Below are 26,617 nucleotides of genomic sequence, written 5' to 3' on the forward strand. Positions count from 1 at the left end.
AGGAGGGAGTGTCTCCAAATGTCTCTACACATAAGGCTTTCGTTTTCCAGGATACACTCATCTCCTTTTGTATCCTCAAACATACAAGTTTCCAAAGAACTTAGACTCTGGGAGATCACAGGCAAAAGTTAGAGGAGTTTCTTGTAGCTCAGGTCTCCTGGTGGGAGGCATTTAACCAGAAAGGCATGAATCAGACCTTGTAGGAACGGTGTTGGGAATCTTGGCAGGAAGTTCTCTTCACCAATAGCAACAGGAAGCTTCTTCTGAGTGACTGTCTAAACCCTGCTGCAGAACTGTTGTCTGAGGCTGGAATAAGGAAACATTTGTCTTATCTGAGACACTGCTTCAAAGGGGTAGAGGGTGGGGGTGTAAGGTTTCCATCACCCCCACCTTTACTGCTGGCCCAAGACACCACCATGTCCTATCTGGATTCATCCAACAGTTACTTCATTGAGACCTTTCTTTCCAGCCTGTCTGCTGTCTTCCTTAAGTCTGGTCTCACATGAGCCATCAGAGATGCTTCAGAATGCCAAGTTCTGTCACTCCTCTGCTCAGAAGCTTGCAATGGCTCCCCACCACACTCACAGTACAAGCTTCATGAAAATGGGCCCTGATGCCATACACGGCGTGCGGCCTACTCACCATGCACATGTGAGTACCACACCTCCCCAGCACCCATACACACAGACACATACCACCTTCCCACGCACCCTCCCTGTAGTCAGCTCTCCTAGCCTTCATCCTCTTCACCACTCCTCTGTGTGCTCCTGTCCTAGTGATCCCTGCCCAGAAGGCTCTGCCCAGGAATCTGAAGGCTTCCTCTCACTTCCACTGTTGAGTTTCACCTCCAATTGGCCTATTTAAAGTGGGCATCTTCTCTCACCCGTGAACCTGTTTGCCTCTTTGAAGGTCATTTACCACCATTAACATACTCGTGTGTGTGTGTGTGTGTGTGTGTGTGTGTGTGTTATATTTTTTGTATGTGTGCCAGTATAGGGGCTTGAACTCAAGGCTTGGGTTCTGTCCCTGAGCTTCTTCTCTCAATGCTGGAACTCCACCACTTGAACCACAGCTCTACTTCTGGCTTTACGGTAGCTAAACAGAGATAAGAGCCTCAAAGACTTTCCTGCCTGAGCTAGCTTTCAAATTGTGATCCTCAGATCTTAGCCTCCTGAGTAGCTAGGATTATGGGAATGAGTCACCAGCATCTGGCTTGCCCTGATGTAGTGAATCAGATTGAGGAAAGTGAACACTGGCTACAAACAACTCATACATAGTTAAAGCCTTGGAAGAAATCTGGGAAAACACTAGCTTTACCCTGGTTGCTAGCTTCATTTCCTTCAGGTCACTCTTTTTCTTTCCTTCTTTTTACCCTGGTAGATATCAGAAACCATGTGGTCTCTGTTCTGGACCTCAGTCTTCTGGATTTCCTTTCAACAGATTGCCAAATATGCAAAAGCACAGGTTAGGGTGAAGTAGTGCTCTTTTCCAGTCCTCCTGCTTCCTCCTTTGCCCCATGCCTCTGGGCCCACTCCACAGTGATCCTGCAGGATACTCAGCTTCTCCTGCTGTCACCATCACCAGGGAGGGTGCTCAACAGAGCCTACCGGTATGGAATTCCCTCCTGGCCTCTCCTGCTGGCTATCCAGCCCCAGTGCCATCATCACAAGAGAAGGCAGGACACTGCTTGGTGCTTTTCTAGTCATCCATAAGGGCTATGAACAGTTATTAAGGCTCCTGTCAACCTTCATGGAGCCTCATTTTACTTGCACAGAAAGAAGCTGAGCGTGTCTGAGGAAGTCATTTCAATCAGGGCCCCACGGACTTGCAGAGTCTTAAATGGGTAATCAGCCACTTCACCCACTTTAACCCCACCATGGAACAGTTCAGCCTGATTCTGCCAAAAACCCTGGAAGGAAATTCCCTGCAACCAGCTCTTATTAATAAATCCTGCCCAGTCGAAGCCAGGCCAGGCCCTTCCACAAATGTCTCTTTAGGGAGAAGTCACACTGACTCAGATACTTGGTAAACTCTAGGGCTCTCCAGGGCCTTCATTTTGGGGGTGAACCTGCCACGATGGGACTGGGGAGTGGAAAGGAGGTGTCATTGGCCTCCCCTGCAGGAAGAGGCCACTCTGTGATAAAATCTTGCCTGGTCCTTTCTTGTGGTTCAGAGGCTAGGGGCCCCACAGCTGTAGAGTAGGATAGAAGATAAACTGAGGCTCATGTCAAGCTTCATTTGGATCTCACCATGATACTATTTACTCTCAGTTCAGTACTCTGTCTGCCTCAAACAGGGAAAGCCTGAGGTATATATAGGGCAGGGTAGAATTTCCCATGGGTCTCCACTTAGGGTGTTGAAGGGCCTCCAATTGAAGTGGAAAGAGGTCTGGCAGAAAGTTGCAAAGGTGGTGATGTTTCAGCTTATTTAAACGAGAATGACTAATAACCAAAGGACTGACAGTCCCAAAGGACCAGAACTCTCCATCTTGGATGCTGAGTGTAAATCGGAGCCACCATCTTGGAAGTCTTTGGATATAGTCATTGCTCCAGCAATCCCTCTCCCAGGTTCATGCTCAGAAACATGTACCAGGAAACACACACACACATACTCATATAAGAAAGCTCAAAGTGCTGCAAGGCATAATAGTGGAAAGATGAGTGCACAGAATGGACAGATTGTGGTATTATTACACGAGGGTATCAGGTACAACATCGAGGAAAGCTGACCACCTCCATGATGAGGTACATAATTCAAAAGAGGCAAAAGTAATCTATGATGATAAAGATCAGACTAGTGGTCTCTCAGAGTTGAGAAAGCTGCCTATTGGCTTGAACACCTTAGATTTATCTGCTTTATCAAATGTAAGCTTCACTCCAGTAGAAAATGGAAAACAGTGTCTTTTTCTTCCCAGCTGAACAAGTCCTTATTTACTCATCCATTTTTTTATCCTTATGCTTTTGAAAAAAAAAAAGACTTAAAGTGACTCACAGAGGTGTGTGGTGTTGATCTGTGTTTATAAAGAAAATCTGGGGCAGGCTCAATAAAAATGGGAATATTGGTTGAACCCAGATGTGAAAGTAAATCCTTGATAGTGGTCATAAGGTGGGCTGAAGACAGCTTCCTAACAGCCAGTGCAAAGAAGGAACACAGCAATCCCACATTCAAAAGTTAATACCGTGTCGGGGCCTCTGAGGACCCCTTTTCCCCTACCTCCCGGGGAAAATGCCTGAACCCCAAAAACTATGAAAGAGCACTTGGCCTTGTCTTCTTCCAGCAGAAGGCAAAAGCATACTCTCATGGATTACGCTAAATTGAGGAAAGGTTGCCGATGCCTCCCCTCCCGCCCCCCATTCCCTCACGTGTCAGGAACAGGGGCAGGAAGAGAAGAGACATCAGGGAGACACCTTGATGGTTGAATGGGTCTCAACCGCCCAACGGGCAGGGAGAAGGATTTATTACCGTGATGGAGGTGGGAAGGTGGGAAGGGAAGGACTTGGCTAACTGGCTGAGCCGGGCTGTCTCAGCAAGAGTGGCATCCTGGGACTCCCCCCACAGGCTGACGTCATGCCCCAATAGGACCGACCCTGGGCTCCGGCGGCGCCATCTTGAAAGCATCCATGTGGACCTGAGATGGGGACGGGAGGCAGGCCGAGCCAGAACTACTCCCTCTGGTTCCAGACCCGGAAGGCGTAGGAGTGGCTTCTGGCCATATGGCCCCAGGACGGGAGGAGGGGAGGGTCAATCGGGGACTGCCCCTCTACGTATGCAGTCAGCATCCCCACAATACCCAACCCAGGAAGATGGTGGAACAGAGTCCCAACTCCGTACTATTTGTGTGTCTAGGTAACATTTGCCGGTCACCTACCGCAGAAGCAGTTTTCAGAAAACTTGGAGCTGACCAAAATGTTTCAGATAATTGGGCCATTGACAGCGGTGCTGTTTCTGACTGGAACGTGGGTCATGCCCCAGATCCAAGAGCTATGAGCTGCCTAAGAAATCATGACATTAGCACAGCCCATAAAGCAAGACAGGTCACCAAAGAAGACTTGGCTACATTCGACTACATGCTGTGTATGGATGAAAGCAATCTGAGAGATTTGAATAGAAAAAGTAATCAAGTTAAAAACTGCAAAGCTAGGGGCTGGGGATATAGCCTAGTGGCAAGAGTGCCTGCCTCGGATACACGAGGCCCTAGGTTCGATTCCCCAGCACCACATATACAGAAAACGGCCAGAAGCGGCGCTGTGGCTCAAGTGGCGGAGTGCTAGCCTTGAGCGGGAAGAAGCCAGGGACAGTGCTCAGGCCCTGAGTCCAAGGCCCAGGACTGGCAAAAAAAAAAAAAAAAAAAAAAAACTGCAAAGCTAAAATTGAACTACTTGGGAGCTATGATCCACAAAAACAACTCATTATTGTAGATCCCTATTATGCAAACGACTCTGACTTCGAGCTGGTGTATCAGCAGTGCCTCCAGTGTGGCAAGGCCTTCCTAGAGAAGGCCCACTAGGTTAGCACTGCCCACAGCCAAGCCAACAACTCGCCCACTAGTCCTGTGCCTAAATGTAGACGCTTTCCTTAGCCCAGCCCCTGTTGTTTCTTCAGCTGACTTACTCTTATCTTAAACATAATTGTAGGTGACAAATTAGTTTTATTTACCCAAGAAGTTAATTAACTTCTCATTTTGTCCTGATTACAAAATAGTGGAACAAGGAAATAGGGAAGAACAAAATACAACCCCGTGAAGTAATAATGACCTGAGCTCAGGAGGACCTGGACAGTGTGGTCTATCTGGCATGTTGCATGCCTAGCACTGCCCAGTGCTACTGCTTACCTTGTACCTTGCTGACCTGGGCTCTTGTAGAGTCACAATAGCTCTACTGATAGCAGCTCCTCTGTTCTCAGAAATGTTTTAACTCAGTTTACTCAAAGAGCACACTTGTATGTTTAAGATAGAAGCAAGGCATGGTGGTGCCTGTAAATCCAGCACTAGGGAGGCTGAGGCAGGAGGATCATAAGTTCAGGGCCAGCCTGGGCTATAACATGCCTCAAAATACAAAATAACAACACAAAATGAGAGGAAGACTGGTGGAATAAGTCTTTAGTATTCTTACTACTTGTTGCTTTGTATTTAGTTTATTTCATGGGAGTCAGCTTATTTGTTCCAGTTTGAGCCATTTTGCCTTTAAGAATTGAATTCTATATTGGAAGTACACTTGTATGCAGGTTACCTTCAGTCAGTGGAGAGAATGTTTTCCATACACATGCAACTCAAGTGTCCAACCAAAATTGACCAGCCATGAAGTTTGTTTTTTTTTTTTTGCCAGTCCTGGGCCTTGGACTCAGGGCCTGAGCACTGTCCCTGGCTTCTTCCCGCTCAAGGCTAGCACTCTGCCACTTGAGCCACAGCGCCGCTTCTGGCCGTTTTCTGTATATGTGGTGCTGGGGAATCGAACCTAGGGCCTCGTGTATCCGAGGCAGGCACTCTTGCCACTAGGCTATATCCCCAGCCCCAGCCATGAAGTTTGAAAAATTGCAGGGTCCTATTAGGTTGGTGTGCTGTAATGATATGTTGGTAACTATTCTTTCATCAGCATTTAGTAACTTCCAGGCAAACATGTAACTTGGGTGTACCATCAATTAGCTCACCTCAAATTATAAGGATATTTCAGAAAAGATTGTTTTCAAAATAAACAACTATGGAGTTATATAAGATAAAAAAAAAAGTTAATACTCCTTGCTGACCTAAACTCTAAGAGAAATTTCTACTGTGCTATCTCAGAAAAAGGCAAACTGCAGGGTGCCAGTGCCTCTTGATTCAGAAAGCTAAGATCTGAGGACTGGTTGGAGCCAGCCTAGACAGGAAAGTCCATGAGACTCTTATCTCCAGTTAATCATTGAAAAAAAATGCTGGAAATAGAGCTGTGGCTCAAGTGGTAGAATGCTAGCAAAAAAGCTAAAGGATAGTCCCCCGGCTCTGAGTTCAAGTCTCAGTACAGACACCAAAAAGAAAAGAAAGGAAGGAAGGGAGGGAGAGAAGGAGGGAGGCAAATGATGTGATCAGACCATTTTCTAATTTTTGGTACATCTTGATCAAACATGCCATTTGATCCCCTGAATGTCTGAACCCGTGACCTGTGCCACACCCACTCCTGTCCCCCTGAAATTTAGAATGATGCACCCCAAGGATACAAATCCCTCCCCTGGCCTGCATGGTAGGCCTGGTCACTATATGCCATTCATATTCCTTTGTGTGGTTTGAGGATTTGCCCTGCTCACAAGGGCTGAGTTTCTATTATTTGGAGGTGCCCAGCTTGCCATCTTCACTTGGGAAACTCAGTCCAGTATTCTCTGTCTGTGCTTTGCCCCTCTGCCCATCTCCTTCGCCGAGGGTTCTCCTCAGTGGGCCAGGCCCTTCCCCAGCAGCAACTCTCCATGGGCCAGCAGCAGCTCCCCAGGGGCCCAGCTCTGTCCAGTTTGGCATTTGGGTAAATGGATCTTTCCACTTCCTGGCTCCCGTCTTGGAGTTGAATTCGTATATTCCCCCAGTCACTAGAGAGGGGTGGTGGAAGGAATACAGTAATCATCTAAATCAGAGAATTCAAACAAGTCTGCCTTGCTTCACCCACCCCCACCCCCATCCCTGCTCTGTTCTGACTGCCAGGGAAGGCTGCAGTGTTCTGGAAGGCAGTGTGACTGACTCTCTTCCATGCAGCACAACTTGTCCCCAGCCTCTCCCTCCCAGGCCATGCAGCTCAGGCCACAGCGGCAGCACCTGGTACCCCTCTATGACGACAACAATTGAGGAGTGGGGGTATCTCACCTATGAGATGAATTCAAGATGAAAATCGTGAACTCTTTGTGGCCATTGTCTGGATTAGGTTTGATCTTTAATAGAGTTACCCATTAGGTTCTGGTTTATCTTGTTTGTTTTTGTTTTTTAAAAAAAGGTCCTGGAATCCTTGCTATAAGAAGGAATTCACGAGTAAAAAGGGAAAGCCTTTGATTTTTATTTATGTTAGTTTGGCAGAGATTTGAGACACAGACACACGGATCTGGTCCGGCTGGATAGGAGGGGAGGGAACCCTTTATTGTGTCAGAGCCAGCAGACATTAACTGATGTGTTTGTTCACATTAAGCCAGTTGGCTTATGTCTTCCTTTTTCTTTTTTCTCAAACACACAAAAACCCACCAAAGTCTTCCCTGGTTTTTTGCTTTGGGAGCTGGGGTTTGAGGGCCAAGACACAGGCTCCTGCCACTTCCAGAAGGAATGAGGCGGCCCTCAGCTCAGGATCCCACCAGCACTTATGCTAATGTGGGCGCATTATGGTAACAAGTACCTAATAATAGAGGGAAATTTAATTCCAACAGCAGCAGCTTCTCACTGGAGAGGAGCCATCCTCCTTCCCAGACCAGAGCGGTTTGCTTATGAGAGTGGCAGAAAGCCAGCTCACTTGCCTCTGAATTTGGTTTCCTTCCCTTTATTCGTGTCTATAATTGAGCCTTTGTAAGCAGAGGGATGTGTGTGAAGGAGCTCAATTTGGAGCTGATTTCAGGGGGGTAATGAGAGCTCCAGGGGCCAGCTTTACCTTATGCTCATCGTGCTGACCAAGAAGAAATTCTTGGCCCTGACCTAAGAGAAAAATAAAAGCTAAACTTGCCATTCCTCCTACTCCTGATAAGGTGTCCCTAGAAGCATTATTCAGGAAAGGTGGGGCAGGCCAGGAGGTCCCAAGAAGCAGGGGAAGGGGGGTGGAAGCGTGGTTCTAGAATTTAGTTTGTAAATAGGTATGAAGGAAGGCAAGAAAGAAGTATGGTCCTTCAGGAGGAGCTGCAGGTGGAAGGCCTGAGAGGCATCACCCAGAACCTGGGCCTGCACATCTGCATGCCAGCTGTGCCCAGAGCCCATCTCAAGTTGTATTTTAGCCTGAGGAGGGCCAGCCCTGTACTACAGGGTCAAATGCAACAACAAACCCAGTGACAAGCAGGAGCCTGCACTGGGCCTCTCTGGGCCTGCAAGGCATTCTGTGGGTGCCCCAAGGGCTTACCAGGGTCTACAGCTTCTCCATCGAAGATAGTGCTCGTCTTGACCATTTCCTAAGGAGAAGACAGACCGCTTCAAGCACAATGTGGCAGTAGCTCCATCCCAGGCAGGACTCCCTATCTCCATAGCCTGAAGTCCTTCCCAAAGCTTCTCAGCAGGATTTGTTCAATGTCAGGTGCTGGGGGCACCGAGGTGAAGGGTGTGTGTGTGACTATCTGCACAATGCTTATCACTGACACACAGAGCTACCTTGCTGAGTTACAAGGCTGTGAGAGGAGATGGTGAGTGCTAGGAGTCCCAGATAGATAATGAACCCAGATTGGGGGTTAATAAAACCCCCCTGAGTAAGTGATCCCTAAGCTATGATGCCAGCTGTCTTGTACTGCCTTGGTGAGGGCACAGGCAGGCCGATTTGTAAAGCAAACCCTGATAAATCTCCAGGAGCTCAAAGCTTTGGCATTCCTACTACTGCCTGCCCTCCCCTAAGCCACAAGGAGCCACCTCCGGGCTCTGGGCTCCCCTCCAGGTCCCGATCTCTAGGGAATGGAACATTCTTTCCTTGACCCCATGGACATCTCCTTCCCTCACAGCATGCCCTTTAAAGTTCAGCGATCGGGGATTTTTATTTTTTAGCTGTTTTGGGATTTGAACTCTGAGTCTTTAGCACTTGAGCCATAACCCCCCCCCCCCCGCCCCGCCTACTCCAGGCCTTTTTTATGCTTGTTATTGTTCAGATAGAGTCTTGCTTTCTTTATTGGGGGTGGGGGAGAGGGGCTTGGAACTGACCTTAGACCACAATCCTCCTTCTTGTGCTTTCTATGTGGCTGCAGTTATAGATTGCACTACCAAGTCTGGTTTATTGATGAAAGGGAGTCTTGCTAACTACTCCCCTTGTAGGGAGCTGGTCTCAAACTTTAATCTTCCCCATCTCTGCCTTCCAAGTTAGCTGGGATGACAGATGTGAACTACTATACCCAGCTGATGCCAGGGTTTTAAGCAGGCTACTGAGAGGGTGTATGGAGTTTAGTCTGCCTTTCAATCCCATTTTCATCATGTAACAGATCACCTCCCTTCTTTCCCACAGCTCCCCAGCTCTGAGGCGGGGAGGGGGAGGGGGAAATAGAGATCACAAGAGTTTCACCTATGGGGTCATCTAAGCAGTGATACTTTCTGCAGTCACAAGGGTTTTATTTATTAATTGCATGTTCAAAGGCCATCTCTGAATGTCAAGGCCAAGAGGGCTTTTCACACACTGAAGCTCTGGGGACTAACAATTGTCTTTTCCATATGTAGACTTATCAGGACATAGAAGTGCTAAGGTGAACAGCTTAAAGAAGGAAGCGGTGCCTGGCATGGATGTCTTTACTGCACATAGTTACCAAATGCCTGTGTCTTGGAGTAGCTCAAGTTCTATTGTGGGAGCAGGGAAGCACTAGGAGTGTGAGGGATTTACTCGCCAGTGAGTTTATAAGAGAAAGAAAAAGAGGATGATGAGGTGGAGCCAGGACTCTCCAGCTCTCTTCTGGGCTTGGTGTTTGTGAGACACCTCATTTCCCAAATATCTTCCCACCTGTTACCTCAGGCCAGGTGTCTTTCCTCCCCAGTTCACAAAAGAGGAGTCTAAACATCCAAGAGGCCCAGCAATCCCCAAGGTCACTTAGGCTAAGCTACAGAACCCAGCTCAGCCCCAAGCAGGGCTCTTTCTCTATGGCTTTTCTGCAAGGTTGTGGAAGAGTAAAGAAAGATTAAATCCCATTGAGAGCTGAAGTGCCAGTTCTGGTGGATAAACTCCACTCCCCCAACACACTCTGCTGGAGAGCTGGTGCAGATAATCAACACCACTACTCAATATTTATGAAACCTGGTGCTTCTGCAAATACAGTCACAGACATGTTCAGTGGAGGGAAGGAATTCTATCAGGAACTCATCACACGGTAAGCTGGGCCCCAGGCCAAATGCACATACCTCCCTGAATAACAAACAGCCCTGTGATACTTGAGGGGGAGACGAAAGTGCCCCCCCACCCACCCCAGCCAGGTTGCCATAGGTCCCACACACTTACCACCACCACCTCTCTCCTCAAGTTCTTCATATCTGCCAGGAAGAAAACAGGCAGAAGTGAACAGGCAGCTGCTTGGGCACTAAATGATCCTGAAAATTCTACCTCCACTGTGGGATTTCCCCCAAACAGGCTGTGAACTCAGTCTTACAGAAAAAGCAAGTAATGTTTCTATCTCTAGACATGGCAAATGACAGATTTCCATTTTCTCAGAAGAAAACCACACATACACTAGGTATCAATGGCTCATGCCTGTAATTATAGCTATTCAGGAGGCTGGGAGGATCACAACTCGAAGCCATCCTGGACAAAAAAGTCTTCAAGGCTCCATCCCCATATAACCAGCAAAAAGTCAGGCTGGAGGTGTGACTCAAGTGGTAGAATGTAATCTGAGAAATCCCCAAATTCTGAATTCAAACCTCAGTACAATCAATAAGAGGAAAAAGAAAAAGACCTACCTACATACATACATACGTGTATATAATATATACACAATTTAAGTTTTCAAAACCTTTTTCTAGCTTATTATTATGGGATATTAGCCAGAAAATCAGCTTTCAAATGGCTTTAGCAATAAGAAAGAAGATTGGTTTGTTTATTCATAACACAGGAATTTTTTGATCATCTTATTCCTTATGATCAATAGCCATTATAATCAAAACTTGAACATTTCTTAGCTGTGCCTTCAGTATATCAGAGACACACATACATGTGTATGAATGGAATGGCCAAGGCAAACATTTTAAAATAACACTTTCAAATCTATGTCATATTTCTCTCCCCAGCCTGGGGTCATCTTGAGGCAACAACTCACTGGCTAGCATCAGGGTGAGATGCCTTTCTGGCCTGAAGGTCTCATATTGATCTCATTCAGTTTCCCAACTTCCTGGCCCATTTAACTGCCTTCCGTCTCCCTTTCTAACAAGTCTGTGAAAATGATCAAATCCATCATAACCTGAAAATGAACTCTCATTTGTTCTTTCAGAAGTGTGTCCAGGACTACTGCACAGGGTTCTGCCCCTAAGGCAGCAGTAAGTAAATACTGCCTGTGTGCAACACATCGGTGAGCCTTGTTTTGTTTTGTTTTGCTGTACTGGGGATTAAACTCAGTACAGCAAAATTGTGCTTATTAGGAAAGTTCTTTACCACTTAAGCCAGGCTACCAGCCCTTTTATCCTTTGTTATCCAGAAGAAAAGTTTCGAGTTTATGCTTAGGGCTGGCCTTGGACTTCAATCCTCCTACTTCTATCCACTACATAGCTGAGATTATAGGCATGTGCTACTGTACCCTCCCCTCCTCCCCGCCCCCCCCCCCTGCCGCAATGTAGAGTTTTTATGCCAGTCCTATTTGGTGAGGAACAGACCTAGGTGCCTAAGCTGAGCTGATTGGAGCTGACTCTGGGTAGGAGGCAAGTAGGACATAGGGGAGTGGGCAGAGTGCACCAAAGATATCATGGACCCGGCCCTTCCATGTTCCAGTAACAACTGCCCTCTACTTTACCCCACCCACAGTGATGCAGCTAAGCACCCACCAAGGTATACTTGTGTCCTGACTGTTTCTGAATTAGAGCAGTTTTTATTCAGTACAACACAGCAATCAAAGCCCAACAAATAATCAAGAGAAAAGGCATTGTACATACCTTCTTTCTTTGCCCTATAGACAGAGGGAAAATAGATGCATATTAATTAACTTGAAAGTATTCTGCATAAGAGCACACATAATAACATGAGATCCTTTGGGCAACCTTGTCTCTTGGGCTTTTGAGGCTGGCTTCGAAAGGGGCTAGGGAGAGGCTTGGGTGGCACCCCTGTAACTCTGTCACTGGACTAGGGTGGTTCTAGGAACTTGACACATTTGAAACTTTGCCTTACAGAATTCCAGGGAAGATGGTGTCCTGTTGAGGGCATGACCAGCTCTGTCAGACTACCTAGTAATTCTTCCCATCCCATTTTTCTCTCCAGTAAAGTAAAGGGCTTTGCTCATGGCAGGGAAGATTCAAGGGCTGCCAGTTGCATTTGGTTTCCTATACCATGAAGAAGAACTGGACTTAAGCCCTTTTCATGGTAATCTTGATTTCTAATATTCTATGACTATAATTTGATCCCTTGCTTTTTGAAAATTATGATTATTTACTTTATTGTTATTATAAAGATGATGTACAGAGGGATTTATCATTTTTTATTTTATTTTATTTTTATCAGTTGTGCGGCTTGAACTCAGGGCCTGGGTTTTGTCCCTGAGCTCTTTTGCTTAAGGCTAGTGTTCTACCACTTGAAGCCATAGTTCTACTTATAGTTTTCTGGTGGTTAATTGGAGATCACAGTCTCATGGACTTTTCCTGCCCAGGCTGGCTTTGAACCATAATCCTTATACCTCAGCCTCTTGAGTTTCTAGGATTACAGGAGTGATCCACTAGCTCTCAGCCAAAGGGATTATAATTATATGAGTCAGGTAGTGTGCACACTTCCTTTTGTACAGTATCTTTCCCTTCCCTCACTTTGAACCAGTCACCAATCCCTCACCTTCTGACACATATTGTCTGTATAACTAACTTTCAGAGAGGCCAGTCTAAGACTGAATTTCTAGTTAGTTTCCCTAAGTCAACCACGCTGAAAACAATATTTAAAATAGAAATAACCAGGTTCAAGGTGCCTATTTAACATTTAGCCATAATGTGTCTATCAGATTGCTCTAAGTCCTCCAAGATCTCTACCCAAATCCTATTGCAGGACACAGCCACCCTTCCCATCCTTACAAGCTTATGTGTCTCTCCTTTACGATCAGGATTTTTAGAAGTCAATTTGTGAGCAGAGTCCAAACAAAATGCCTTTTAAAAAATTTCAGCAGATGCTCAATGAGTTCTTACCTTGAAGTCAAGGTTGCCATTGACAACAAACCTCCTCAACAAATACAGAAAACTACAGTGCACATTCTTCTGCTAATGAAGTCTTTCATCCATAAATTTTAAATGACTGGCTACTTAACAGCTAGTCTTCAAATATCTTTAAAAAGCATAGGAGTCTTATCACTCTTTTTATTTTTTGCCATTGGGGAATCTTAGAAGTCAGAGGTGTCCTCAACCCAATATATCTCGGTGCAGACTTAAACTTGGAATCTTGAATCTTATTCTCACTAGGTCTTAGCTAAGAAAAATAATGCAACAATTTAAAATATCAGGAATGGTACCAAGTGCTTTTACTTATTTTTTATATTGGCTTATTAAATTGGTTAGCCTTACAAATGAGGATACTGAAGCTTATACAGGTTCTCACTTTCCCCAGACCATAGAACATAATGCAGCCAGGAAGTGAACACATGCCCTGTCTAATTCTAAAACCCAAGCTTAGCTCATCATTCTGTGTCTGTGAGTACTGCTGAGAACCCTGAAACTCTGGGAGAATTTGGTGACAATTCAGTATTGTGGTCACTTCATGCCACTACCTGGTTTTAGCCATGCAAGGACACCATCTAGGCTCTCACAATAAGAAGCATGTACACACTAGTGAGAGCAGGTAAACGAGTTTACACTATTTCCCTGCCAATAGTCAAACAAAAGCCCAACTGAGTCACTGAGAGCAAAATCTTAATTCCCTTTATGCTTCCTTTAATACTATCCTTTCCTGTCAATATTCTACAAATAAGCCATTATCTAGGCAAGGTCCCTGCAATCCCATTAGGGCCAGGAGAGGTTGCTAGGGAAAATGAAAGGAATGCCTTCCTGGTCCCACAGGAAACAAGGAGGGTACACTGGGTCCAAGGGCAGTTGGCATTCCTCCCTTCCATTTCTTTCTTCCAGGCATACTGCTCTGCCCAGAAATCCTGGGGCAGGGGCCCAGCCCACTAGCAACTTACAGAGGTTTCTTGTCCTTCCCAGCTTTGCGGGGGCAGTGTCTGTAGATGGCTTTGGCCAACAGGATGATCAGAGTCACCAGGAGACCCAGAAGCAACATGGAGCCCACAGTGATGATGAAAGGCACGTACCACATGGATGGAGAATAGATGTTTTCCTTGAGAACCTGGTAGGTAATCTTGGGCTTGAATGGCAGAGATGGGGAGGGGAGTTAGGCATGCCATAGTCCCTTGGGTCAAGTGTTTATCTCCACTGCTCTTTTACTGTGAATTGGACATGCTCCTGCTTCCACCCATACCCTTATTTATAGACTTTGCAAATATCCATTTAGCCCAAACCCAGAGAATTTAGTGAATGAAAAGCAACTTCTGGCCTGATTTCATTCACTGTCTCTCTTCCTCTTTCTCAAAGCTAAAACATCCACTGGTTGTTTTTCTGCCATAACACAGCACAATCCAGGGACTAATATAGCCATTGTCTCTCACTGAGAAGACAGGAGTCATGAAAGTTGTTTTTTAACACCTTGTAGACTTTTCAATGTTCACTCTGCACAGCTGCCACCACCAGATGAGTGGGCTGTGATCACACTGAGACCTCAAGTTCAGCATCTGCTTCATTGAGTGGGAGACAGATAACAAACACGTTGTGGAGATTTCAGGATTGGAGATGTCACAACTGGACCATGAGTACGTCCAAGGAAGGTAGCAATTCTTTACTCAGGGCAGTGGTGGGACGGGGCTTCTAGCTCCTCCCTTACTGGAAGTCCTCAGGGCTTGTTTCAAATATGAAATATCTCCCACATGCTGATGTGCTGAACTACTTGGCCCCAAGCTGGTGGTCCCATTTTGGGGGGGTCTGAAAACTTTAGGAGGTAGAGCTAACTAACTGCAGGAAGCAAATTACTAGGGCGTGTGTTTAATGGTTATACTCAGTCCCCAGCCCCTCCCGGCTCTCTACTACCTGTCCACCATGATGTGAAGAACCCCCTCTGTTGCAAAGTTTTACTGCTATGATGTTCTGTCCAACCATGCAAAACCAAGCAACATGCCAAAATAAATCCTTCCTCTTTTTAACTTGTCCTATCAGGTATTTTAGTCACAGCTGTGTGAGAGGCACACAAGGTGTCAACTGTTTCTATTCACTGGATTCAAACACAGGAGAGAGAAGCATTACCTAGCTGTTGGGAAGACTCTGAGAGGCAGACATTTATCCTCCACAGGTAATTTTCCAAGGTTCTGATGACTTTCATATGGCATGCTACCCATATGTAGTTCTTAACTAGGAGGAGGAAATGGGACAAAGGGAGGGGGACTAGTTGCTTTGAGGGGTAGAGAAGATAATCCTGTTATCATGTCCTCTCTGCATCCTGATTTTGTTGTGCCTCCAGCTTAGATTTGTCCTACCATTGATCATAATCTGTAATTATTTATTTCACTAGTGTACTTGTTTGCAATTTTCTTCCTCTTCTAGGTCAGTGACTCTCAAACTTTAGTGGGCATCAGAAATCCTGAGAACTTAAGTTGCTGGTTTGGGGATTTCAGGTTCCAACATCCTACCCAGGAAGTCATTGTGATTTAGGCAAGTATCCCCAGTTTTTTGGTTTCTTAAACTTTGCTTTTAAGATAAGGTCTCTCACACCTGAGCTGGCCTCTCACTTTGATCTGATCCCTACCTCCCAGAGGAGCTGGAACTATAGGAAGAAACCACCACCACCTACCTCATCTTCGAGACAGGACCTGTTAACTTTTGCTTAGGTTTGGATTCTCTTATCTATACCTCCAGAATAGCTGGAATTGCAGGTGTAATCTCATGCCTAGAAAAACATCTTGTTTGACAAGAAATGTACTCGCTAACTTATGTATGTAACTGTAACCCCTCTGTGCCTCATCTTGACAATAAAATTAAATTGAAAAAAAGAAAAACATCTACCTTTTCTAGTATGTTTTCAAGAAATGCTTATGTTGCTGGTCTAGCAACTAAACTGGGAGACACTTTGATCTATATCGTAAGTTCTATGAGGGCAGAGACTGTTTTTTGGCTTATTCCTCAAAGTGATTGACACCTGCAAGCATTATGTCACTATCAATAGATTGGAGGAAGCTTTTGGATACACATAGTGACTTTTGGGAAGAGGTGGGAAGTAGCTGCCTAGCTTTTTGGACATTGACTTGCAATGGCCCTTATGGACAAACAGAGGAAGGGCTACACAGATAGTATCTAGCCCATGCCCATGAAAACTGGCTCCCATGTCACAAGCACCAGGGACAGTTAATGTTTGTTCTATCACATGTCTGCACAAATACACATTATTCTTTATAAGAAAAGGAAGTTAATAATTCTAGAAGGCCAACATCTTGCTCAGATTTCCATCTGCCACACAATTTAACTACTCAAATTTAGCTAAATGCTTCGACTCTTTTCAGTTCATTCCCCACTTTTCCTGGGCTAAGAGACCCATTGATAGAAATCCCAAAGGCATGTGGCTGGGGACTCCAGGTCCCCAATCTCTTACCCGGGGAGTTGTGGTGACAATTGTGCTTGGATGGGGCATGACTTTAATACTCAAAGTCACTGTCCCTGTTTCAACAAGAGCCTCTGCTTTCCTCCTGCCAGGCAGCAAGTTGTCATCAGTTATGTAGACAAGTAGTTTGTAGTCCCAAATCTTATCAAGACCACCAGCATAGTCAAAACGAGACGCAAGCAGCAGGTGTGTGACATTGGAGCCAGCATTGGGAGAAAAGGTGAAATGATTGTTGACATTACCTAAATGAGATTAGATACAAGGGTGTTAGCAAAAGGGAGAAAAGAGAACTCACAATAAAGGCTTAAGATCATACCTGTAATCCTAGCTACTCACAAGGCTGAGATCTCAGGACTATGGTTTGAATCCATCCCAGGCAGGAAAGTCCATGAGACTCTTACCTTCAAATAACCACCGAAAGACTGGAAGTAGAGGTGAGGTTCAAATGGTAGAGTGTCAGCCTTAAGCAAAAAAGCCAAAGGAGAGCAAGAGGTCCTAAATTCAAGCCCCAGTACGAGCATAAAAAGAGATAGGTAGGTAGGTAGGTAGGTGGGTGGATGGATGGATGAATAGATAGACAAACAGATAAGGATTGGGAGAAAACTGAATCTGGTCTTTTCTTTCAAATGTCCACTCTGCAGATATGCACTGGGTTTCTAAGGTCCCAGAATTGGACTAAAACCTAGGCTGCATCAGAAATTTCATGAGTATAATGAAACTTTTGCTCCCACTGATAAGTGGGAAAGAACAATACACGGCTGTCCTGATGCCACTAGCCACAGAGACTTCATAATCCTGAGGTAGCCCCTGCTAGTTGATCCTTGGGCATTTAATTGGTAATCACCCATGTAACACTCAGACCAGTGAATGGATGGGAAGGAGATCGAACAGAACACTTCCCAAGTCAAGTCATAGGCCAAGTTCATTCTATACTTTTCACGGAACCTGGCTGGTCACACTGGTGGCAGTGCCTCCTTGCTTTGCAAAGACTGCAGCCCCAGGTCCTTCTGAATCTACCCATCCTGCCCCTCCCATCACACCCTGCTATGTTGAAGCACAGCTCAGAGCTCAGGGAGCCCAAGGCAGGAAGGCTGCCAGCCTAAGCATGGCCCTTGCTCATTCCTCTGGTGGCTCCAGACTCATTACCAACTGCAAACCAGTAAATGGAGCAGGAGATGATGCAATTTTTACTCCCTTAGCAGCAAAATGCTCTGTAAAGGCCTTAGGGTTCTCAGTATGGATTATTTCCATCTTCAGCAACTGCAGTCTCCAGGCAGTGTCTGCCCCTGGGTTTTGTGACACATCAGCTCACAGGCTTCCTACTGCTCCAGTTCCTGCTCTGCCAGAGCTCAGCAGGAGGCCAAGATGGATTTTCACTCTTCTGCACAGAATTGCTCTTCTTGTTTGGGTTTAAATCTCTGGCCCCTGCACTTCATTAGATGAGCTATTTTGGTCTGATTTCCATTGAGGGGTGCCCTTTTCCCCCCCTCCCCACAATGGTATATATTTGAAGACAGAAAATGAATGGAGCAGAAGAGAATTACTGAGGACATGTTTCAAAAACGCATTTAATCTATTTAATCTATTATTAGCCCAAGAGATCTGGGATTCCCTGCCCCCACTCTGAGCTTTCAGGAAAAGTGGTGGTTGAAAAATTGAACTATTTCATTTTTTAAAAGTATACAAATGTGACTTAGCATTCATAATATAGTCCAGGAATTGAGGGTGTGGGTGAGGGTGGGATCCACCATCAATGGAATTCACATTTTTCTATGCCTTTGGACAGCCATGCACACAAGGGGCCTGGGAAGCTGTTGAAGCAGGAAGCTACAAGAAGCACAGGAGCTGGGCACCAGTGGCTCATGCCTGTAATCCTAGCTACTCAGGAGGCTGAGATCTGAGGATCATGGTTCAAAGCCAGATTGGGCAGAAAAGTCCCTGTAAGACTCTCCAATAAACTACTCAGAAAAGCCAGAAGGGGTGCTGTGGCTTAAGTGGTAGAGAGCTAGCCTTGAGAGAGGCTCAGGGACAGTGCCTAGCCCCTAAGTTCAAGCCTCAAGATGGGAAGAAGAAGGATGGGGGGAAGGAGGAGGAGGAGGGAGAGGAGGAGGAGGCAACAGTAGCACAGGGCAGTACACAACCGTTAGACTACCCTTCTGCATCCAAACTATGTCTTCCCACCCTACCCCTCCCCAACCCCAACACACACTGTGCCTAGCTCAGCATGTGAGCTGACCTGGGTGATTGGGTCTCATAGGCCTCCCCTGACAGCTCTCATAATCAAGTACTGTACCTGGACCAATGGAGTAGCGGAAAGATTGGGGACTAGAATCAAGGTCCGTACAGATCAGCTTGAAATTCTGTATATTTGTGCCAACTTTCAGATCCTCGGGGATAGCCAAGAAATACGAGTTTGGGGTACATACTGGCTTTTCATCATTTTCTCCAAGGATGTTCACAGTAACCTAGATGAATGAGGAGGTGGTCATATTCCACACACACACACACACACACACACACACACACACACACACACACACACTGGTTAATTGGTCATATTACACACACACACACACAGGTTAGTTTTTAGATAGAGCCTCACTTCCTGTCCAGCCTATCCCTGGACTGAAATCCTCCTTCTTTAAGCTTCCCATTGTACTTGGGATGACAGACGTACCACCATGCTCAGCTTCTTCCACTGAGATAAAGTCTTAAAGTTATTTCTGCCCAGGCTGGCCTTGAGCTTTAATTCTCTTGATCTCAACCTCCCAAGGAAGAGTGGTGTAAGCCACTGGTGCCAATGAGGCCATCATTCTAATTGCTAAAACTTATAGAGTGCTGATTGAGTGCCAGGTACTTTTCAAACTATGTTCTTTTCAGGGACTGTCTCACTTACCCTCATGTGAGAGAGGTAACTTGGTCATTCCATTTGGTTGGTGAGGTAAGGCAGCTAAGAGAGATCAGATAATTGACCTGGGACTATTCAGCTGATAAGTAGATGAGCTAGGACTCAAATTCAGTTTCACTCTACCTCAAATCCTATGTTGTTGCCATCTTCACTGTATATGTGTACATGAAATACATACAAACATATGTCTCTCCATGTACATGTACACCTAGGGAAATCGGCACTCAGAAGAAGACGGAGCTCTTTTCTAGCAATAGTTGTGGACTTATGGAGACCCATCATTCATTGTCTGCTGCCCCTGTGAATGGGAAGTTCACCCCCTGCCTTTGGTGTACTCAGCAGTGGTTCTCAATGCTGGCGCTATCTTTTGGGGACCATGTCATACCAGATGAATGGGAGTCTCTAGAGATTGGTGCATCACTTTGTCTTAAATTCTCCAGTTGACTCTGATAGGCAGTCAGGGCTGAAAAGCAGTGGGCTAGAGCCTGTGGCCTGGTTAAGGTGGGATCTCATCTGTAATGGGGGTTATCAGCCCCACACTGGGCCCAGGAGCTGACCTGCCACAAGCAGGGCCCATCTATTCTCTTCTGTGGCTGCCTTTTATGCTAGGTGAACGATCATGTAGACCTAGATGCCTGCCAGCACAGAATCACAGAATGTCAGTTCTGAAAAGGACTTATATGATCATTTAGTTCATCACCAAAATAAAGCTTATAAATTTTGAGTCGTATTCATCCTATTTACAAACTGTGAGGACTGCAGCTATTTCTGAGCCCAGGAATAAATTGAAATGTTCACTTTAGTTAGTGCCCAAAGTGAGTCCATTCATTTTTCTCAGGGAAAAAACCCCTTCAACCTAACCGACTGCAATTATCTCTAACTTTTCTTGACTAGCTATGTTGAGCCTCACACCTCAGTGAAAACATCATCCCATTAATTTAAGAGCGAATCACCACTAAAAGCCCTGGAAAAACTGGGATTCCAGGGAACATTCCTGAATATAATCAAGGCAGTTTATGACAAACCAACAGCAAGCATAACTCTAAATGGTGAAAAACTAAAGCCATTCCCTTTAAAATCAGGAACAAGGCAGGGATGTCCACTCTCTCCCCTGCTCTTCAACACAGTACTAGAATTCCTAGCCAGAGCAATTAGGCAAGCAGAAAATATAAAGGGGATCCAAATAGAAAAGGTGAAGTTAAACTTTTCCTCTTCGCAGATGACATGATCCTATACCTTAAGAACCCCATAGACTCTACCCCCAAGCTATTAGAGCTGACCCAAAACTTTGGCAAAGTTGCAGGATATAAAATAAGCCCTCAAAAATCAATGGCCTTTCTCTATGCTAACGACCCGAAGACCGAGGCTGAAATCAGGAAAGCAACTCCTTTTGCAATAGCCTCAAAAAAACATAAAATACCTAGGAATAACCTTAACCAAAGAAGTGAAAGACCTCTTTGATGAAAAGCTTGAAAAACAAAATTAAGTCAGAACTAAGGAAATGGAAAAACCTCCCATACTCCTGGATTGGGAGGATTAATATAATCAAAATGGCAATATTGCCAAAGGCTATTTACAAATTCAATGCAATACTCATTAATATCCCAACACCATTTTTTAATGAAATAGAGGAAGCAATCCAGAAATTCATATGGAACAATAAAAGACCTAGAATAGCAAAAACAATCCTAAGCAGAAAGAACAGTGCTGGAGGAATTACAATACCCAACTTCAAGCTGTATTATAAAGCTATAGTAATAAAAACGGCTTGGTATTGGCACCGGAACAGGCCTGAAGACCAATGGAACAGAATTGAAGACCCAGAAATGAACCCACAGAACTACACCTACTTAATCTTTGATAAAGGAGCTAAAACAATAGTTTGGAAGAAAGATAGCCTCTTTAACAAATGGTGCTGGCAAAACTGGTTCAACACATGCAACAAACTAAAACTAGATCCTTATATATCACCCTGCACCAAAATCAATTCCAAATGGATTAAAGACCTCGAAATCAAAACAGACACCCTGAAAACACTAAAGGAAGGAATAGGAGAAACACTTGGACTCCTTGGCGCAGGACGGAACTTCCTTAACAAAGACCCAGAAAGGCTACAAATCAAAGAAAGGTTGGACAAATGGGACTGCATCAAACTGCAGAGCTTCTGCATGGCAAAGGACATAGCTCGCAAGATAAACAGAAAGCCCACAGACTGGGAGAAGATCTTTACCGGCCACTCAACGGACAAAGGCCTCATATCTAAAATATATGCAGAACTAAAAAAAATTACCTTCCTCCAAAACAAAACCACAAAGAACCAATAGCCCCCTCATCAAGTGGGTTAAAGACTTACAAAGAGACTTCTCTGATGAGGAAATGAGAATGGCCAAGAGACATGAAAAAGTGCTCTACATCACTGGCTATAAAAGAAATGCAAATCAAAACAACATTGAGATTCCATCTCACCCCAGTAAGAATGTCCTATATCAAGAAAACTAACAATAACAATTGTTGGAGGGGATGTGGCCAAAAGGGAACCCTACTTCATTGTTGGTGGGAATGTAAACTGGTTCAGCCACTCTGGCAAGCAATATGGAGATTCCTCAGAAGGCTAAATATAGAACTTTCCTATGACCCAGCAACCCTACTTTTGGGTATCTATCCAAAAAACCACAAACAAAATCACAGTAATGCCACCAGCACAACAATGTTCATCGCAGCGCAATTTGTCATAGCTAGAATCTGGAACCAACCCAGATGCCCCTCTGTAAACGAATGGATCAGGAAAATGTGGTACATATACACAATGGAATTTTATGCCTCTATCAGAAAGAATGACATTGCCCCGTTTGTAAGAAAATTAAAGGACTTGGAAAAAATTATACTAAGTGAAGCGAGCCAGACCCAAAGAAACATGGACTCTATGGTCTCCCTTATTGGGAAGAATAAGCACAGGTTTAGGCAAGTCACAGCAGAGGATCACAAGAGCCCAATAGCTATACCCTTATGATCACATAAGATGATGCTAAGTGAAATGAACTCCATGTTATGGAAACGACTGTTATACCACTGTTGTAACTACTTTCAATGTCCCATGTGTATCTGTAGCTTCTACTATTGATGATGTTCTTGTATCACCTTCCTGTGGTTGTATCTACACTATCTCTGTAATCTTATCTGAGTATATTGGAAACCGTGTACACTGGTATTAGAACTAGGAAATTGAAAGGGAATACCAAAATTGAGAGACACAGGGTAAAAAAAGACAAACAACTACAAAAGCAATACTTGCAAAACTGTTTGGTGTAAGTGAACTGAACACCTCATGGGGGGAAAGGAAAAGGGGGAGGAGGGAGGGGGGCATGAGGGACAAGACAACAAACAGTACAAGAAATGTATCCAATGCCCAACGTATGATACTGTAACCTCTCTGTACATCAGTTTGATAATAAAAATTTGAGAAAAAAATAAAAAAAGAAATGTATCCAATGCCTAACATATGAAACTGCAATCTCTCTGTACATCAGTTTGATAATAAAAATTTGAATAAAAAAAAGAGCGAATCACCAGAAGCACTCAATTATCTGGTTTATCAGGTTTATCAAGTGACTTTCTACCTAAGAATCACAGAAATAGGGACATAGAGACAAGCCTTGATCAGATTCCCTTGTACAATTGGGATAAAAGCTGAGAAATGAACTTGTCTCCCTGACTCTGAGCCAATCATTGTCTCTATCTCCAAGAACTGCCTGCTGCTACCAAGAGACCATTTGCCTTTATACCTCTTCACTTTACTAATGAGAAAGAAGAAAGACTTACATTGTTGAAGTCATCATGTGACCCTCATATATCCTTCCCACTGTCCACACACACCAGGCAAGTCCTATGAGACCCTTATGTGCTACTCTAAGTGTGACCAGCAGTGATAGTACCTCAGGGAAGCATGTTAGAGATGCGGAGTCCTCAGCCACACATCTACTCAGTGACATTCTGCACGTCACAAGGTTCAGGAGCATCAAGGGCTTGGAAACAGAATTATATGTAGTAGCCATCTCTATGGTTTGGATGAGTGTCCCTTCAAAAGCCCGAGTGTTAAAAGCTTGGTCCCTGGAGGGGGGAGCTATTGAGACACAGGAGAACCCACAGGAGGGCACTGAGTCATTGGGAGTGTGTTCCTAAGGGTTTTGTGGGATCCTGGCTTATCTTCACTCTGTTTTCTCACTGGAGATGTAAGCACTTGCTCCTGCCATGATATGCCACTCTCACAAGAAGCCTGAACAAATGGGGCCAAATCTAATCACAGACTTGACCCCACTAGATACACGAGCCAAAAATTAGACCTTTCTTTACCTCTTAAGTAGCCTGTGTTGGGTATTTCATTATAGTGACACAAAAAAGACTAACAGCATCATGGTAAGAACTGCTCCATCTAGTATGTATGAATATGGGGTGGCAGCACGGCAAAACTGCTCTCTGGGAGAAGGTACAGAACTACAGGGTCATATCCATCTCCTGGCAGTGTGTCTCACACCATCAGCCCACTGTGAGGCAAAGCAAGATTGGATGGACCATAGGAGGAGCCTTGTCCCACAAAGGCTTTGTGGGTTCAGCAGATAACCCAGTGTTTGGTCATCAATCCCAATACTTCTCCCAGTGACCCACAAACTCAGGCTTCAAATACACCGAGAAGATTTCAGTTCTGGGTATCACGACTCATTTCTCTTCACATCTGTAAGACCTGCCCGTGAGGATTTCTCATTGCCTAGCTACCTGAGTGTGACAGAGACCAAGTCAACCCAGTTGTCCAACTCACAGGGACCGAGCTTGTGCTCTCGCCATTGGTGGCCTGGATTCTAAGAACGTAGCTAGAGGTTGTCTCATAGTCTGCTTTGGTGACAAGCTGGAGTTCTCCTGTCTTGGGATTGATCCAAAATATATTTGGGTGCTGGGAGCTGGCTCCTCCAGTGGAGATGGAGTACGAGATGCTGCTCTGGGGGTAGTCTTCATCTGCTGCCTGAACCTGTCCAACCTGTGTCCTAGCTGGAAGAGTAAAGGACCCATGATTAGTCCTGATTGAACAGGTTGGGGAGGGAAGGATGTATTAACAGATGCCCTTACTGCCATGGGCAGAAAGAGTGGCTGTTCACACTCTGTGTTTTCTATGTTTAATGTCTCTTAGATTCAAATAATTCTAATGAGGACCTACTAGTAACTGGCTCTGTGACCCAAGCAGGGCCACAAGGTGTGAAAGACAGTTCTTGGCCTTTATAGAACCTCCAATCATGTTGCCATGGCAAACAGTAGTGCAAGGAATACTCATGCACTACATCCATCTCTTAGCACAATCCTACATAACTCTCTTATATTTTTCCCATCTTCTGGAATGAGCATGAATGGCTCTTATAAACAAGATGAAGAAACTATTTTTTGAAGAGTGACTCTACAGAATATAACTTTGAAAATACTGTTCTTATTTGGCTTATTTTTACAAATACTATTGGTGAGACTACTGGAGATCTGGCTTGTTTTGTTTTATAAACGTTTTTTCTCATAACTTGTTCCCCTCCGGGGCAGATATTTTCTCATCGAGTTCTGTAGTCCAACACCAAGTGTGTGACCCAGAATAGGTAGTCAAAAATAATTGTAGTGAGATCTATGGATTTAGATAATATTCTATTCTTATTGAATGTTATTCACTAGGTAAGGTATATGGAATTAAAAGGAATCTTCTCTGGACTTTCTTTTTGTATTTTGTTTTAAAAGTTAATGTCAAGATCAAGAAATAAAGAACATCATAAAAAGAGAGAATAAAATGGAGAGAATTTTAGAGGGAGTATAAGGTTTCTTAACTATGGAAGAAGTATCCATATCTCAATGTGCCAGCCCATGGGGACTTCTGTTGTACTTGAATGTTTATATAGTAGATCACACAGGAGACCTGACAGTGTTGCCTTCAAAAAGGAGAGATGGGGAGAAATGGAAGCTGGAAGCAGCGAATATTTTCTTAGTGGGGGAAGTGTCTACTAAAATCAAAGTTTATAAAGAGAGAAAGAGATAGTGGGGAGGGTTCTGAGTCCAAGGAGAAGAGACAGAAAATACCTTTATTTTGTTTTTAGATGAAGGAAATGGGAAACACTATTTTCTTTTGATATTTCAATTCTCTGAATGAGCTGGAGACCAGGAGAAAACTTAGGATATAAAAGGGAAGGTTCTGGGGTCAGGCAAATAGACAAAGAAGCAATCGGGGGTCCAGAAGAACTTGGCTTACTCAACTGTTTTTCACAATCCAAGTTTTACCTGAAGGGTTCCATGGCAGCAAGGACAATTTTTTTTTTTAAAGGTGCATTAAGTGCTAATCCACTGTCAATTGTTGTGCAAAACACACTGGAGGCCTCTGGCCTGAGCTTCCCCTTCTTTGGGACAGGCATTTGGTATGAGCCCACAGAGAGCTGTGGTCTGTGTTTTGGCTGTTACTTACCTGGGCTGGTTTCTGATACATTAAATTCATAGGATGGGCTAGCAAAGAGGAGAGGAAATTCATTTTCTGGGCGTGTTAGGACAGAAATGTAGATAGTATCTAAAAATGGAAATACAAACAAATTTAAATTGTGATCCATACTCACTCCATTTGTTTATTCAACACTTTAAAAAGTATCTTTCAGGGCTGGGGATATAGCCTAGCGGCAAGAGTGCCTGCCTTGGATACACGAGGCCCTAGGTTCGATTCCCCAGCACCACATATACAGAAAACGGCCAGAAGCGGCGCTGTGGCTCAAGTGGCAGAGTGCTAGCCTTGAGCGGGAAGAAGCCAGGGACAGTGCTCAGGCCCTGAGTCCAAGGCCCAGGACTGGCAAAAAAAAAAAAAAAAAAAAAAAAAAGTATCTTTCAAGTGCAGGCTTTGGGATGCAGGTGGGTCAGAACTGGGGGTCCTGTCCTTGGGGTGTCTAGGGAACCTTGCAAAGACAGAGGCAAATGGGGTACTATGAAATTGGGGGTGGGAGGGCAATCCTAGGCATGCACAAAAATATCATGGCATAAAACTACTGCCTGGTTCACTCAGAAATCTTTCCAACTATTTGGTCTAGTTGGAAAAAAAGAAGGGGAGGGGGCTTGTAGGGAAGGGACAGGAACTGCAGCTAGAGTTAAACAACAGATAATTAAAGTCCTTGCATGCCAAGCAGGGGTTTAAACTTGAACTTGAAAGCTACAGGACATACTTAAGGAAGTGATATGATGG

The 26,617-nt window shown here is 44.7% G+C and overlaps 2 protein-coding genes across 2 annotated transcripts in view; one reads left to right on the forward strand and one right to left on the reverse strand.

Annotated features, from left to right (window-relative positions):
- Nucleotides 1–3,803: 3,803 nt before the first annotated feature.
- Nucleotides 3,804–4,451, forward strand: LOC125345816 (low molecular weight phosphotyrosine protein phosphatase-like). The gene is made up of 2 exons (XM_048337876.1): nucleotides 3,804–4,129; nucleotides 4,358–4,451. Exons 1-2 carry the CDS (start codon nucleotides 3,804–3,806, stop codon nucleotides 4,416–4,418), a joined length of 387 nt encoding a protein of 128 aa, XP_048193833.1. The 3' UTR covers nucleotides 4,419–4,451.
- Nucleotides 4,452–6,225: 1,774 nt separating this feature from the next.
- Nucleotides 6,226–26,617, reverse strand: part of Cdhr3 (cadherin related family member 3) — a 56,467-nt gene continuing 36,075 nt past the window's right edge. Inside the window, 10 exon segments of the mRNA XM_048337408.1 lie at nucleotides 6,226–6,300; nucleotides 6,302–6,549; nucleotides 8,046–8,094; nucleotides 10,104–10,135; nucleotides 11,741–11,754; nucleotides 13,954–14,135; nucleotides 16,464–16,714; nucleotides 18,766–18,937; nucleotides 24,194–24,420; nucleotides 25,859–25,957. Coding sequence (XP_048193365.1) covers nucleotides 6,226–6,300; nucleotides 6,302–6,549; nucleotides 8,046–8,094; nucleotides 10,104–10,135; nucleotides 11,741–11,754; nucleotides 13,954–14,135; nucleotides 16,464–16,714; nucleotides 18,766–18,937; nucleotides 24,194–24,420; nucleotides 25,859–25,957 — 1,349 coding nt within the window.

Source organism: Perognathus longimembris, chromosome 2 (genome assembly GCF_023159225.1).
Source record: "Perognathus longimembris pacificus isolate PPM17 chromosome 2, ASM2315922v1, whole genome shotgun sequence".
NCBI lineage: Eukaryota > Metazoa > Chordata > Mammalia > Rodentia > Heteromyidae > Perognathus > Perognathus longimembris.